Genomic DNA, 15101 nt, shown 5'->3' on the forward strand with positions numbered 1-15101 from the left:
CCAGTCAACAGCTAGTTAATTCAGTATTGTCACATCCAGTCAACAGCTAGTTAATTCAGTATTGTCACATCCAGTCAACAGCTAGTTAATCTCGATATTGTCACATCCAGTCAACAGCTAGTTAATCTCGATATTGTCACATCCAGTCAACAGCTAGTTAATCTCGATATTGTCACATCCAGTCAACATCTAGTTAATTCAGTATTGTCACATCCAGTCAACAGCTAGTTAATCTCGATATTGTCACATCCAGTCAACAGCTAGTTAATCTCGATATTGTCACATCCAGTCAACATCTAGTTAATTCAGTATTGTCACATCCAGTCAACAGCTAGTTAATCTCGATATTGTCACATCCAGTCAACATCTAGTTAATTCAGTATTGTCACATCCAGTCAACAGCTAGTTAATCTCGGTATTGTCACATCCAGTCAACATCTAGTTAATTCAGTATTGTCACATCCAGTCAACAGCTAGTTAATCTCGATATTGTCACATCCAGTCAACAGCTAGTTAGTCTCGATATTGTCACATCCAGTCAACAGCTAGTTAAGATAAGTATTGTTACATCCAGTCAACAGCTAATTGATATAAGTATTATCACATCCAGTCAACATCTCGTTAATATCGGTTTTCTGAGAGGATGACATGATTGGTTATAAAGTTTAACAATCAGAAACATGATATGTTAACATGATACATAGAGGCCTTGTTACCAATTTCGTTCGTTGTAAAAACCAAAATTTGAATTACCAAAAGCTTCCAAAAAAAAAAGTATAACAGCGATGCTTAAATCCCATTTTTTCCTCTCCTAGCCCCTACAACTACAACTGTCACGAGTAACCCAGAGCCTAATCCACGTAAGTCTCTCTCTCTCTCTCTCTCTCTCTCTCTCTCTCTCTCTCTCTCTCTCTCTATCTCTCTCTCATACAAGTCACATTTCTACAAACTAGGTGAATACAATTTAGCATTTCACACGAATAGAGTTCATGTTTGCCTATTCACCATTTTCATACCGAAAATGTAGCTTATAAAATATATGATGGTCCTCAATTAAGAGGCAGCAGTTTCCCCCCGGAAATACAGTTCGTTGAACAGGGGATAAAATATGTATAAAAAGGGTGATATTTTTGTCTTCATTCTTGGGGAAAGTGAGATACAGATGCAGGTCATTCTTAAAAGGTACAACATTATATTATATTATGGAAGACAATACCCCGGTTTCAAGTATTCAAAACACCGCGTGGAATTTTACGAGGGCTGTATACTGAAATACTTATGTTCTGAACAAGTGTTAGATAAACATTGCCATTGTGTCAAGCATGAATGTGAACTGGTTTGCGGGCCACAGCACGCTACATACAGCGAAAAGTAATCGTGTTTCAATTTCTTTGTACTTCAAACAAACAATTGACAATGACATGCATATGCTACATGTATTTCCGAACGTACAAATGATGAAGAAGGGGGAGGGGCATGGATGTACTGTCGTTAGTCCCTGTCCCCACATTTTGTTTTCGCTGAACGATCTTTTCATATAAAAAAGATGCATTTAGTTTTTTGATGAGATGCCTCTTCATTATTTCTAACAGCGGTTTGAACATTACCGTTTGAAAATTACTTTTGTAACTTTTCAGTGCCTAGTTTGGTATTCTCATTTAGCTACATTTACATGTTGTAAATTTTGCATATTTATTGCGAGTCACTTCTGTTACGTTTTTTTTTATACGCCCGTCGAAGACGGGACATATTATGGTATGGCGTCGTCCGTCTGTCTGTCTGTCCGTCTGTCCGAACCTTGTGGGCAGGATACAGACTGAACCATAAGCCCTAGGACTTTACAACTTGGTACATTTGATCACCATGATGAGAGGAAGACGCCTATTGTTTTTCAAGGTCAAAGGTCAAGGTCGTAGTATCACTTATTAGGAAAACCTTGTGGGCAGGATACAAACCGAGCCGTAAGCTCCAGGATATTATAACTTGGTATATTTGATCATCATGATGAGAGGAAGGTGTCTATTGTTTTTCAAGGTCAAAGGTCAAGGTCACAATATCACTTTTTAGGGAAACCTTGTGGGCAGGATACAAACCGAACCGTTAGCATATTTATGAAGTAGCGCATTCTAAGGCTATCCCTCTTTATGCCACGTTGGCGTTGCTCTTGTTTTTTCATGTTTCATATTAGAACTCCTACACAAGCTTCGAATCTTATGGTTTTTTGCTAAGGTTATTAGCATTTTCATATAAAGAACTGTTTTATAAAATTAAAACAATAGCAATGTGTATTATGTCTCATTCAGACAAACGGATGAGTATCCTTTGCAATATGAATATGAGCTTTTACACAAGAAGTGTAATACACACAAGTTGATAACTTCATTATTGATTACAAAAAATAATTCCACTTTCATGGTTTGATTGCTATTTACAGATAATTATGCACTGGATTTTGTAGTACAAGTCATACAGATGCATGTTTATGTGTGTATTGAAATGATTTCTGGTAAGGCAATGAAATGGATGTAAAGCGTTTCATAATCCTGCATTATTGGTGTGTTTTGACATGTGGCATTTGTTAGTGTATGTGGTTATGTGTAATTTTCTTTTTTGTCCAGTTTGTTTGTTCCTTTCTATTATAAGTGACTTACATATATGTATCAAACTATTGATTTGTTTCATTTCAGTTGTATTCTAAAAATATTTCATACACTATTTAATTGGAACACAACAGTAAGTTAGTTGCGTAATAACAATTGAACACTTTATACCGAAAACTACCATTACAACTGTTTTCACATTTTCTACCAAAAATGTTCTTCTCTATAACATCACATCTTTAAGAGAAAAAAATGCATAGTCATGTAGAGCATTTAATGATCCAGGGACCGGAGCAGAGCGGATCAGAAACCCTTGCCTTGGGAAGATGGGTGGGAGCTAAACAGGGTATAAAGTGTTCATTTGTCAAATATTTGAATAACATAGCCTTAAATGCTATTGATTGATTGTATCTTGTTTAACGTTCTTCTCAATAATTTTTGATTCATATGGAGACGTCACCAAGACCGGTGAAGGACTTCAAATTTAGGCCTATGCTCCGCGCTTACGGCCATTGAGCAGTGAGGGTTCTTTAGTGTGCCACACCTACTGTGACACGGGACATCCGTTTTAAAGGCCATCTCCGAGGACCCGTGACATTCACACCTGATGCCGAGAGTTTGGTGATGGAACTGTCACTACCTGTTTAACGAACTAGGTCTGTCGCGGCCGGGATTCGAACCCCGACCGCCCGCATACAGAGCGAACACTTTCCCTCTGGACCACCACAGCGGTGGTAATGCTATTGATACTAAATTCTGATTATAGATATTTAATAAGAACAGGTGTCCTTTACCAAAATTGTAAATTTCATGATCCAAGGACAGGGTTTTAGTTTAGTGTGGGATCAAAATTATCATAGTGACCATTGTTTTAACAACATCATATAAAATTTATATTTCAACGTGTTGAAAAGTTTCAGGACATTGCTTCCAATCCATATTTGTTATTTTCTTACAGAAAATGTACTACTTAGTTATGCGAAAATAAAGAATAATGCATAAACATTTTTTTAATGTTGTTCCTGCTCATTAATTCATGAAGTCAGCTTAGCGCTTTTCGGTACTTTCAGTACTTTGATTAATAATTATAATTAAAAGAGTTCGGTTATACAATCGGTTTCGTTTCGTTTCGGTGGTTTTCTTTTCGTTTCGGTAGATTTCGTTTCGTTTCGATTTCTTTTCGCACTTTACAGGTACCCCCTTTTTCATGACTACACACGTGTATATAATTCTAAGAATTTCATAAGTAACTTAGTTTGTATTTTCAGTATAAAATATCAGCTACTGTGACAACCCGAGTATAGGTACTGATTCAGGAAGAAGTAGAAGAAACCATGCTTTCGCACGATGTACTAGCAATATTGGCTGGCACTTTCCATATTCTTTTTAAAATCCTCTTTAAGGTTCAAAGAAGACAGAGACCCCCCCCCCCCCCACCCCCGCACCCCACTCCCACCCCTGATATTTGAAAAGAATGTAACAGTTTTCTGTAATTATTGATTAAATAAAAAAAATTTCGATTAAGAAGGGAGTGAGGGTGCTTGGCATAATATTGCAACACTTGCGTAGATTATCTGGAAACTTGTAAGTTAACATCTTTACCTAAAGGTTTTAGACGCGCTATCATCCTCATAAACCCTTGGCTTGAAAAGATGGGCGGCTGCCTATTTGTCTAATTTGTCCCCAATCACTTAACTTTACATACGTGGGGTCATTTTAATCCACTTACAAGCATAGACCTTAACCGTTCTGGCTTGAGTTTAGTTAAATATCAAAGATCGAAAGCAAGTACTCTAATTTTTCTGAAGCGAAACCTGTCTCCTATTTACATTTAGAAAACTTATCGAAAGAATGAGGTAATTTGTTTTCTTATTTAAGACACATTGGTATATGTTGTAAGTGAAAGGATCAAATTATGAACTACAAATATGTATGGTTATATAGACTTATCAAATACAGGGACTATAAAAGGCCCAATCCTATTTGATTTTTTTTTCTTTATGCAGATTGCCATAATTCATTTCATGGGTGTCCACACCACTTTCATAAGATTCCAGACATGCCGAATTCCTGCTATCAATTCTCTACCAGCACATCCACTCATGATCAATCACTCGTATGTATCTATGGAGTTCCAAATTAACATAAACTCTAATGATTGAAGATATCATTAATTAATTCTGAGGATATCAATTCATTTATAGCGAGCAATAATTCAATTACTGCAGTATTGCTCCACTGAATTGAGTTGGTGTGCGCATCGATGTGGTGGAATTGTATAGGTATTGGTTCGGCTTAAATATTCTGACGATCTTGTAAAAGTAATTAGTGCGCAAAGAAATTATTTCAAACAGGGCAACAAATCAATTAACGAGATCATTAATTTCATAGTAGATATATTGAGTTGAAGATATCTCTGATTGAATAGTCGCTCTGTCTAATCGAATTATTGCGCGCATCATTTGAATGAGTGATATTATTAATTCAATTGAAAAGAGCAATAATTCAATCATTCCGCACTTGAATTGATGCACGTAATAATTCAATTGAAGTGAGCAATAATTCAATTATTGCGCGCATTTATTGAATTATCCCTTTCTTCAATTGATTCATAGCACGCATCAATTCAATTATTGATGTCATTAATTCATTTGAAGTGAGCAATAATTCAGTTAATGCGTGCATCAATTCATTAATTATGTTATCAACAATTCACTTAATGCGCACAGTAATTCAGAAATTACTTGAAGAAATCATTAATGGAACTGTTGCGCACATCAAATGAATTGATGATATATTTAAATATAAATCAAATTACTTGAGTGTTCTGTATATGTACATGTATCATCTAAATGGGGTATATCAATTTAGCTTATCTTAGGAAACAACCATTTGATATGAAACAGGAATAATATATATACAGTATATTTTTCATGAACTAGTGTATACTTTATGATATATTAATTGAACACGATTTTATGAGCCCTTTAAAAAGACATGGCCCAGCCTTCGTTGTCTTTTTTTTTTCATTGCAAGATAGCAACAGAACGAATAGATGATTCAAAATAAAAATGTTAAGGTATTATATTTTACAGAATAGGCGTCCAAAGAAAAATAAGAATGAGAGGGACAAAAGTACCATGGGGAGGGACAAAATTACGAAAATAGCAAAACACGAAGGGGAGGGATAGAATTACGAAAATAGCAAAACACGAAGGGGAGGGATAGAATTACGAAAATAACAAAATACGAAGGGGAGGGATAGAATTACGAAAATAACAAAACACGAAGGGGAGGGATAGAATTACGAAAATAACAAAACACGAAGGGGAGGGATAGAATTACGAAAATAACAAAATACGAAGGGGAGGGATAGAATTACGAAAATAAAGCAAGGGATATAGGGAGCGCGTTAACTGGGTTTCCTTTCCACTTCTCTACATGTCCAAACTCTAATATCTGTAATTTACTGGAAGTGATATTGTGATGGAAAAAAGGTGTAGTCGGAAGTGTTTTGATAAATGTACTGAGGCATCCTGCTACGGATAATATATCATAGCTTTAGCAAAGAATTCACAGTTTGTAATCACTTCCGAAATAACAAGTTACATTGTGTGCATGTCCTAATTTCCAGCGTTTTTGTCACAACTCCTGTACAAGACCTGTCATCATCAGCACCATTAAGGAAGCACAAGCTATCACGAAACACATGCTTCAGAGTAAGTTTCATTTCTACTGGAACCATCACAGATTTTCACTGCATTCAAATATGACAACTTATTGTGTAGCTTTTGTTGAAAGGTTGTTTTAGTATGTTATAGTGGGTAGTCTAGCACTGTCAAAATTAATGAAGATATGAAATGAGATGGAGAAACTTGCTTTGGGGAGGGGTGGGTGGGGCTGGGGGAGGGAAGAACAAAAAGGAGGAAATGGCTTGAACATGAGGGAAAAGGGACGAATTGTAATTTAGTGAGTTGGCAATATGGTTGTCGTATTGATGTCGTTATACATACTGGAAATTCATTTGTTATAGATCAATTATCAGGGTCCTATTGGACGGATGGGGTAAAGCACGGGAGAAATTGGACCTGGAAATCTACGCAACAGGAAATTATGACTTCCCTCATCAATCCTGATTTGATCAGTTATAACCACACCCAAGAGTGTCTACAGTTTGGAAGGGAAACACAGCATGGAGTTAGTCCTGATAGACACTTCTATTTGGACAACAAACCATGCGCCGAAAGATTCTTTACAATTTGTGAATATTCTCTTGCATAAATGACGGTAAAAGTTGTCTAGTCGTTGTTGTTGCAATGGATGGTAAGTTTAAGGTTATATAATCTTTATAGCGGTAAGTAATGTCCATGTTGGATGCTGATTGAGGCGAATTTATAACGCAATGTATGTGTATGAAGAATGGACAAGTTTCGCCGTCATGTTGTAACACTCAACTATTGCACTTTGTTTAACAGTGCACGCGGTACGTATCGCTTATGGAAGCCACAGTTTGTTATACGATTGCGCCCATGAGAAATGGTGCTTATGACAATTTTCACAGAACAGAGAACTAACTCAGTAATATAGAATGTCATTATCCATATTAACAAGAATGGTTTAACGCCGCGTGCTCGTGGAAATAAAACCGAAAACCAGCTCACGCCCTAAAGTTTGTTGAAATTGAAAATACTGTGAAGTACTATTTAAAAAAATGCAGAATTCCCCGGCCTACAGCTCCCTGTAGCAGTGGTGACATCACGTCCATCTGTTTACCAGCATTAGATACGAAGCGGGCCATTCACGAAAAGTACTATGAATATTATCAAGAGTCCAACATCAGGGCTCTAAGGGTATCGTCCTTTGAAGATGTTTGGATGAAATGTGTACCACACATACGGATCAGTAGTCCACGAGACGATGTATGCCAGAGGTGTGGGTGTCTCCGCAAGAAAATAACAGATGCCAGAATGGAAGAAGAAAAATGAAGAGAAATTAAAGATTTTTAGGACCACCTACAACCATTAAAACAGGCGAGGCTTTGTTGGGAAAATCATACAGGGCGTCAGTTAGAACAGCCCACTACACGTAAAAGTATACAGGGCGCAGCCGAGGAAATGAGGAATTGACAGGGTGGTCAGTTAGAACAGTCCACTACACGTAAAAGCATACAGGGCGCAGCTGAGGAAATGGGGAATTGGCAGGGTGGTCAGTTAGAACAGCCCACTACACGTAAAAGCACACAGGGCGCAGCTGAGGAAATGGGGAATTGGCAGGGTGGTCAGTTAGAACAGTCCACTACACGTAAAAGCACACAGGACGCAGCTGAGGAAATGGAGAATTGACAGGGTGGTCAGTTAGAACAGCCCACTACACGTAAAAGCATACAGGACGCAGCTGAAGAAATGGGGAATTGGCAGGGTGGTCAGCTAGAACAGTCCACTACACGTAAAAGCATACAGGACGCAGCTGAAGAAATGGGGAATTGGCAGGGTGGTCAGTTAGAACAGTCCACTACACGTAAAAGTATACAGGACGCAGCTGAAGAAATGGGGAATTGGCGGGTTGGTCAGTTAGAACAGTCCACTACACGTTTGATTTTGCGCAGCATTTCCGACTCCCTTTTCATGCTAGACAAATGGGCCCAACCTTCTTTCTTCAGCTTATTTGGTGTGAGGATCGACAGTACTGCTATGCATTTGAACTTTTTGTTTGACGAAGATTAAACGATAGGTATACTTTCTGTAACATCTAAGTTTTTGTTTTTTGAGAGAGAGAGAGAGAGAGAGAGGGGGAGGGGGCATTTTTGTTGTATTTTAAAATACATTGACTACATGTATTATAGGAAAGGATGGATGTTTAACAAATGAACCGAATGCGTTGATAAGTATACTTGATTATGCCCTAAACGAATATGGGGAAAGGGATGTTCCCTTCATACATATAACCGCACTGGTAATATTAATGACAGTAGTAAACATTTTAACCTTGTTTTTAAAAGTTTTCGTTAAAATATTCCATATATTGAAATTCTCATAGCACAAAATTACTGTGAACTAATAACTATCTAAAACTGCATGTACATTTGAATATCGCAATTTTGATATACAGGGCAGAACAAATATCTTATTTTATATGTTAGCTTACCTGTGTCTGTCGCGTAATTGAATGGTATCAAAAAGTATCACCATTTCAGATTTAGCGATTTGCATTCTCGAAAGAGACTGCTGATTCTCAGGAAGCTAAAGTGCCAATTCTCAAACATCCAATCACATGTACGCATGATCAATGATTATAACCCCACCCTGACTCTCAAGGGAAAGACTGGCATATCTGTATAAAACGTCCGTCCGTATGCTAGTCCTGCAAACCAAAATCATTTTTATTCGATGAAATCAATTTATATTCATCAAATCATTTCAAATCATAACCGAAACACCATTTAATAATCGTAAAAATATTTTTACGTTATATACTCGTTTACACGTGAACCTCGATGTAATGAAGCGAAAGATCGGTAAAGTTGGCTACAAGTAACCAGCTACTGTACTAGTAACTGGCTACTTAAAAAAAAAGAAAAGTTGGCTACTAGTAGCCAGATACTTAAACCAGGAAAAGTTAGCTACTAGTAGCCAGCTACTAAAAGTAAGAAAAGTTAGCTACTCGTAGCCAGCTACTACAAAATATAAAAGCTATAATTACTGATAGCCAGCTACCAGATAAAGGTTACTGAGTTTGGAAATTATTACTTATCAGGTTTATTTCTAAAGATGACGAGGAGTCATATGAAATTTCATGCTCAGTTTTCCCCAATTACATCACTTTGCAATGCAAAATACGAATAAACTTTTCTAGCTGAGTGTTTACTTTGAAAATGATTCGGATTGAATTCAGACCTTCATTCATTTGCTACACCGTCCATTTTGAGATATCAGCTACGTTTACAGTTTGATTCGAGTTACCCTGAAATTTCAACATTTGTGTGAATACCATAAGGAACTTTGTGTTTGTGTTAGATGTCTGACGAATTTACGACTATATATGACAAGAAGTGATATAGGGTGCCTTGATACGCCACCAATTTTCAGATATCTCTCTTCAGGAAATCAACTGATGCGCGCATCAATTCAGTTTATGAGAGCAATACTTTTATATAATTTGATACGCGCATTAATTCAACTAATGCGAGTAATATTTCAGTTAATGCGCGCATCATGTCAATTATCGAACGCAGTAATTCAATTACTGCTTGCATCAAATCAAATATTGCCCGCAATTATTCAGTTAATGCGAGAATCAAATAAATTAAATTGCGCACAATAATTCAATGGATGCGTTCATCAATCCAGTCGATGAGAGCAACTAATTGATTTGATGCGCGTATCGATTGAATTATTGCACATAAGAATTTAATTAATGATATCTTCAAATATGTGCCTTTATGTTAATTTGGTGTTCTATAATTGACCTATGACTGGGGGGGGGGGGGGGGGGTAATTCAAATTACTGTTTGATATGTGTATTTAAAACAAACCAAGAATGTAGATTGGGAAATTAAATAACACCATTCCAATGCCAAACCTCCAGATTTACAACGAAACACAATAGCGTCTTGTCTGTAGAAAATATGTACATGTAACTGGATAAAAGCATTTACCCCATGCTACCAGTAATATATGTTTGGGGAAGGAAAATAAATTTTGAAAGATTCAGTGCAGTGTGTATGGAAAAGTGAAGATAACGAACAGTGATCTATCTCACAAATCCTATAAACAATACAAACTTAACAGTAAAGTAAACACGGAGTTCTAAAACCACTAGCGGTGGGATTAGATGCCTAAGAGGAGTAAACATCGCCTGTTAACCGGTAACACCCGCCGTGATCCCCTAATATTGATCTGGTAACGGAGAAATACGTAGTCAAAATCAGTCTGTAAAGAATGGCCTAGTAGGAATCTGAAATCATAAAGTTGAGCTGTTAGTTTGACGTTATGATTTTAAGCGTCTATGTTCAAGAAAATATCCAAATATGAAGCAGGTGTGTAAGATGCTGCGGTGGTTTTTATTTCGAGTTCACAGGGATATTATATATTACATCGAATCGTCATTAAAAAGTGGAAAATGTTAATAGATAAAACGTCGTCGATGTAGTTTTAAAATGACGAATTGAAAGCCACAAGAAAAGATTTTTTTTCAAGATCGGTAAAGTTGGCTACTAGTAACCAGCTACTAGTAACTGGCTACTTAAAAAGAGAAAAGTTGGCTACTAGTAGCCAGCTACTTGAACCAGGAAAAGTTAGCTACTAGTAGCCAGTTACTAGTAGCCAGCTACTAAAGGTAAGAAAAGTTAGCTACTCGTAGCCAGCTACTACAAAATATAAAAGTTATAATTACTAATAGCTCGCTACCAGATAAAGGTTAATGAGTTTGAAAATTATTAGCTATCAGATTTATTTCTAAAGAGGACGAGGAGTCGTATGAAATTTCATGCTCAATTATCCCCAATTACATAACGTTGCAATGCAAAATACGAATACACTTTTTCAACTGAGTGTTTACTTTAAAAGTGATACGGATTGAATTCAGACCTTCAATCATTTGATATACCATCCATTTTGAGATATCTGCTACTTTTACAATTTGATTCGAGTTACCCTGAAATTTCAACATAAGTGTGAATACCGTAAGAAACTTTATGTTTGTATTAGATATCTGACGAATTTACGACTATACATATGGCAAGAAGTGATAGATGGTGTTTTGGTACGCCACAAATTTTCAGATATCGCTCTTTAGGAAATCAGTTACTTATACATTTTGATTACCGGTAAAATGAAATTTCAAGATCTGTGTGAATACCATAAGGAACTCCGTGTTTATATCATATATTTAACTAACTTACATAATACGTATGGCGAGTAGTGATATTTGGGGTATCGTGATATGTCATCAATTCTCAGATATCACGCTTAAGGAAGTCAGCTACATATACCTTTTGATGGCAGGTAAACTGATATTTCAAGTTTTTCGCAAATATCTTAAGGAACTCTGAGTTCATATTAGATATCTGACTAATATACAATTATCAAAGTGAAGAAGAGTGATATTAGGTATCTTGACATGCCATAAATTTCCAGATATCACGCTTGAGGAAGTCAGCTACTTATACCTTTTGATTCCTGGTATCCTGAAATTTCAAAAAATCTTAAAGAACTCTGCATTTGTATTAGATATCTGACAACTATCTACGTGAAGAAGTATGGTATTAGGTATCTTGATATGCCAACAATTTTCAGATATCACCCTTAAGGAAGTCAGCTACTTATACCTTTTGATTCCAGGTAACCTGAAATTTCAAGTTTTTCATAAATATCTTAAAGAACTCTGCATTTGTATTAGATATCTGACTAATTTACAACTATCCATGTGAAGTGGAGTGGTATTAGGTATCTTGATATGCCATCAATTTTCAGATATCACCCCTAAGAAAGTCAGCTACTTATACCTTTTGATTGCAAGTAACATGAAATTTCAAGTTTTCTACCAATATTTTAACGAGCTCCTTGTTTGTATTAGATATGACTAATTTATAATTATCAAAGTGAAGAAGACTTATATTAGGTATCTTGACATGCCATAAGTTTCCAGATATCACGCTTAAGGAAGTCAGCTACTTATACCTTTTGATTTCTGGTATCCTGAAATTTTAAGTTTTTCATAAATATCTTAAAGAACTCTGTGTTTGTATTAGATATCTGACTAGTTTACAACTATCCATGTGAAGTGGAGTGGTACTAGGTATCTTGATATGCCATCAATTTTCAAATAGATATGTTAGATATCTGACTAATTTATCTTTGCCGATATTACAGGGCTTTATATGAAGTGTCTTGATATGCAATCAATTTTCAGATATCATGTTCGATGAAATCAGCTACTGATAGCTTTTTATTCCAGACATCCTGAAATTTAATGTGTTTTTTATATAGCTTAAGGAACTCTGTGTTTCTGTTAGATATCTGACTAGTAAACTACTATCCACGTGAAGAGGTATGATAATAGGTATCAAGATACCTAATATCACTCCTCTTCACGTAGATGGTTGTAAGTTAGTCAGATATCTCATATAAATGCAGAGTTCCTCAAGATATTTACGGAAAACTTCAAATTTCAGGTTACTTAGAATCAAAAAGTATAAGTAGCTGACTTCCTTAAGGGTGATATCTGAAAATTAATTGTATATCAAGGTACGTAATATCACTCTTCTTTATGTGGATAGTTGTAAGTTAGTCAGATATCTAATACAAACAAGGAGTTCTTTAAGATATTTATGACAAACTTGAAATTTCAGGTTACTTAAAATCAAAAGGTATAAGTAGCTGACTTCCTTAAGGGTGATATCTAAAAATTGATGGCATATCAAGATACCTAATATCAGATTTTGTCATATGTGCATTGGTAAATTAACCAGATATTTAAAACAAAGCCGGAGTTCCTTAAAATATTTTCTAAAAACTTTAATTTTCAGGCTACCTGCAATCAAAAGGTATAAGTAGCTGACTTCCTTAAGGGTAATATCTGAAAATTCTTGGCATATCAAGATACCTAATATCATACTTCTTCACGTAGATAGTTGTAAATTAGTCAGATATCTAATACAAATACAGAATTCTTTAAGATATTTATGAAAAACTTGAAATTTCAGGTTACCTGCAATCAAAATGTATAAGTAGCTGACTTCCTTAAAGCGTGATATCTGAAAATTGATGGCATATCAAGATACCTAGTACCACTCCACTTCACATGGATAGTTGTAAACTAGTCAGATATCTAATACAAACACAGAGTTCTTTAAGATATTTATGAAAAACTTGAAATTTCAGGTTACCTGGAATCAAAAGGTATAAGTAGCTGACTTCCTTAAGGGTTATATCTGAAATTGTTGGCATATCAAGGTACCTAATACAATACGTCTTCACGTAGATAGTTGTCAGATATCTAATACAAATGCAGAGTTCTTTAAGATTTTTTGAAAAACTTGAAATTTCAGGATACCAAGAATCAAAAGGTATAAGTAGCTGACTTCCTTAAGCGTGATATCTGGAAACTTATGGCATGTCAAGATACCTAATATCACTCTTCTTCACTTTGATAATTGTATATTAGTCAGATATCTAATACAAACAAGAAGTTCTTTAAGATATTTATGAAAAATTTGAAATTTCAGGTTACCTGGAATCAAAAGGTATAAGTAGCTGACTTCCTTAAGGGTGATATCTGAAAATTGTTGGCATATCAAGATACCTAATACCATACTTCTTCACGTAGATAGTTGTCAGATATCTAATACAAATGCAGAGTTCTTTAAGATTTTTTGAAAAACTTGAAATTTCAGGATACCAGGAATCAAAAGGTATAAGTAGCTGACTTCCTCAAGCGTGATATCTGGAAATTTATGGCATGTCAAGATACCTAATATCACTCTTCTTCACTTTGATAATTGTATATTAGTCAGATATCTAATATGAACTCAGAGTTCCTTAAGATATTTGCGAAAAACTTGAAATTTCAGTTTACCTGCCATCAAAAGGTATATGTAGCTGACTTCCTTAAGCGTGATATCTGAGAATTGATGACATATCACGATACCCCAAATATCACTACTCGCCATACGTATTATGTAAGTTAGTTAAATATATGATATAAACACGGAGTTCCTTATGGTATTCACACAGATCTTGAAATTTCATTTTACCGGTAATCAAAATGTATAAGTAACTGATTTCCTAAAGAGCGATATCTGAAAATTTGTGGCGTACCAAAACACCATCTATCACTTCTTGCCATATGTATAGTCGTAAATTCGTCAGATATCTAATACAAACATAAAGTTTCTTACGGTATTCACACTTATGTTGAAATTTCAGGGTAACTCGAATCAAATTGTAAAAGTAGCAGATATCTCAAAATGGATGGTATATCAAATGATTGAAGGTCTGAATTCAATCCGTATCACTTTTAAAGTAAACACTCAGTTGAAAAAGTGTATTCGTATTTTGCATTGCAACGTTATGTAATTGGGGATAATTGAGCATGAAATTTCATACGACTCCTCGTCCTCTTTAGAAATAAATCTGATAGCTAATAATTTTCAAACTCATTAACCTTTATCTGGTAGCGAGCTATTAGTAATTATAACTTTTATATTTTGTAGTAGCTGGCTGCGAGTAGCTAACTTTTCTTACCTTTAGTAGCTGGCTACTAGTAACTGGCTACTAGTAGCTAACTTTTCCTGGTTCAAGTAGCTGGCTACTAGTAGCCAACTTTTCTCTTTTTAAGTAGCCAGTTACTAGTAGCTGGTTACTAGTAGCCAACTTTACCGATCTTTTTTTTCAACTGAAGTAAAAGCTCATAAGGAAAGAATTAATTCCTGTGAAATATCCACCGCTACCCAAAGCAGCATATACAACCACATACTGTACACTTTATATACTAGTAAAGTAT

At 35.6% G+C, this 15101-nt stretch overlaps 1 protein-coding gene across 5 annotated transcripts in view; it reads left to right on the top strand.

Annotated features, from left to right (window-relative positions):
* Positions 1-6897, top strand: part of LOC125669920 (uncharacterized) — a 31914-nt gene extending 25017 nt beyond the window's left edge. For all 5 annotated transcript variants that reach the window (XM_056162530.1, XM_056162529.1, XM_056162534.1 and 2 more), the window contains 4 exons: positions 816-860; positions 4607-4716; positions 6235-6319; positions 6634-6897. In XM_056162530.1, the coding sequence (XP_056018505.1) occupies positions 816-860; positions 4607-4716; positions 6235-6319; positions 6634-6881 (488 nt within the window). In that variant the 3' untranslated portion in view covers positions 6882-6897. The remainder of the gene's footprint in view (positions 1-815; positions 861-4606; positions 4717-6234; positions 6320-6633) is intronic.
* Positions 6898-15101: the final 8204 nt, after the last annotated feature.

This window comes from Ostrea edulis, chromosome 4 (assembly GCF_947568905.1).
Source record: "Ostrea edulis chromosome 4, xbOstEdul1.1, whole genome shotgun sequence".
Classification (NCBI taxonomy): domain Eukaryota; kingdom Metazoa; phylum Mollusca; class Bivalvia; order Ostreida; family Ostreidae; genus Ostrea; species Ostrea edulis.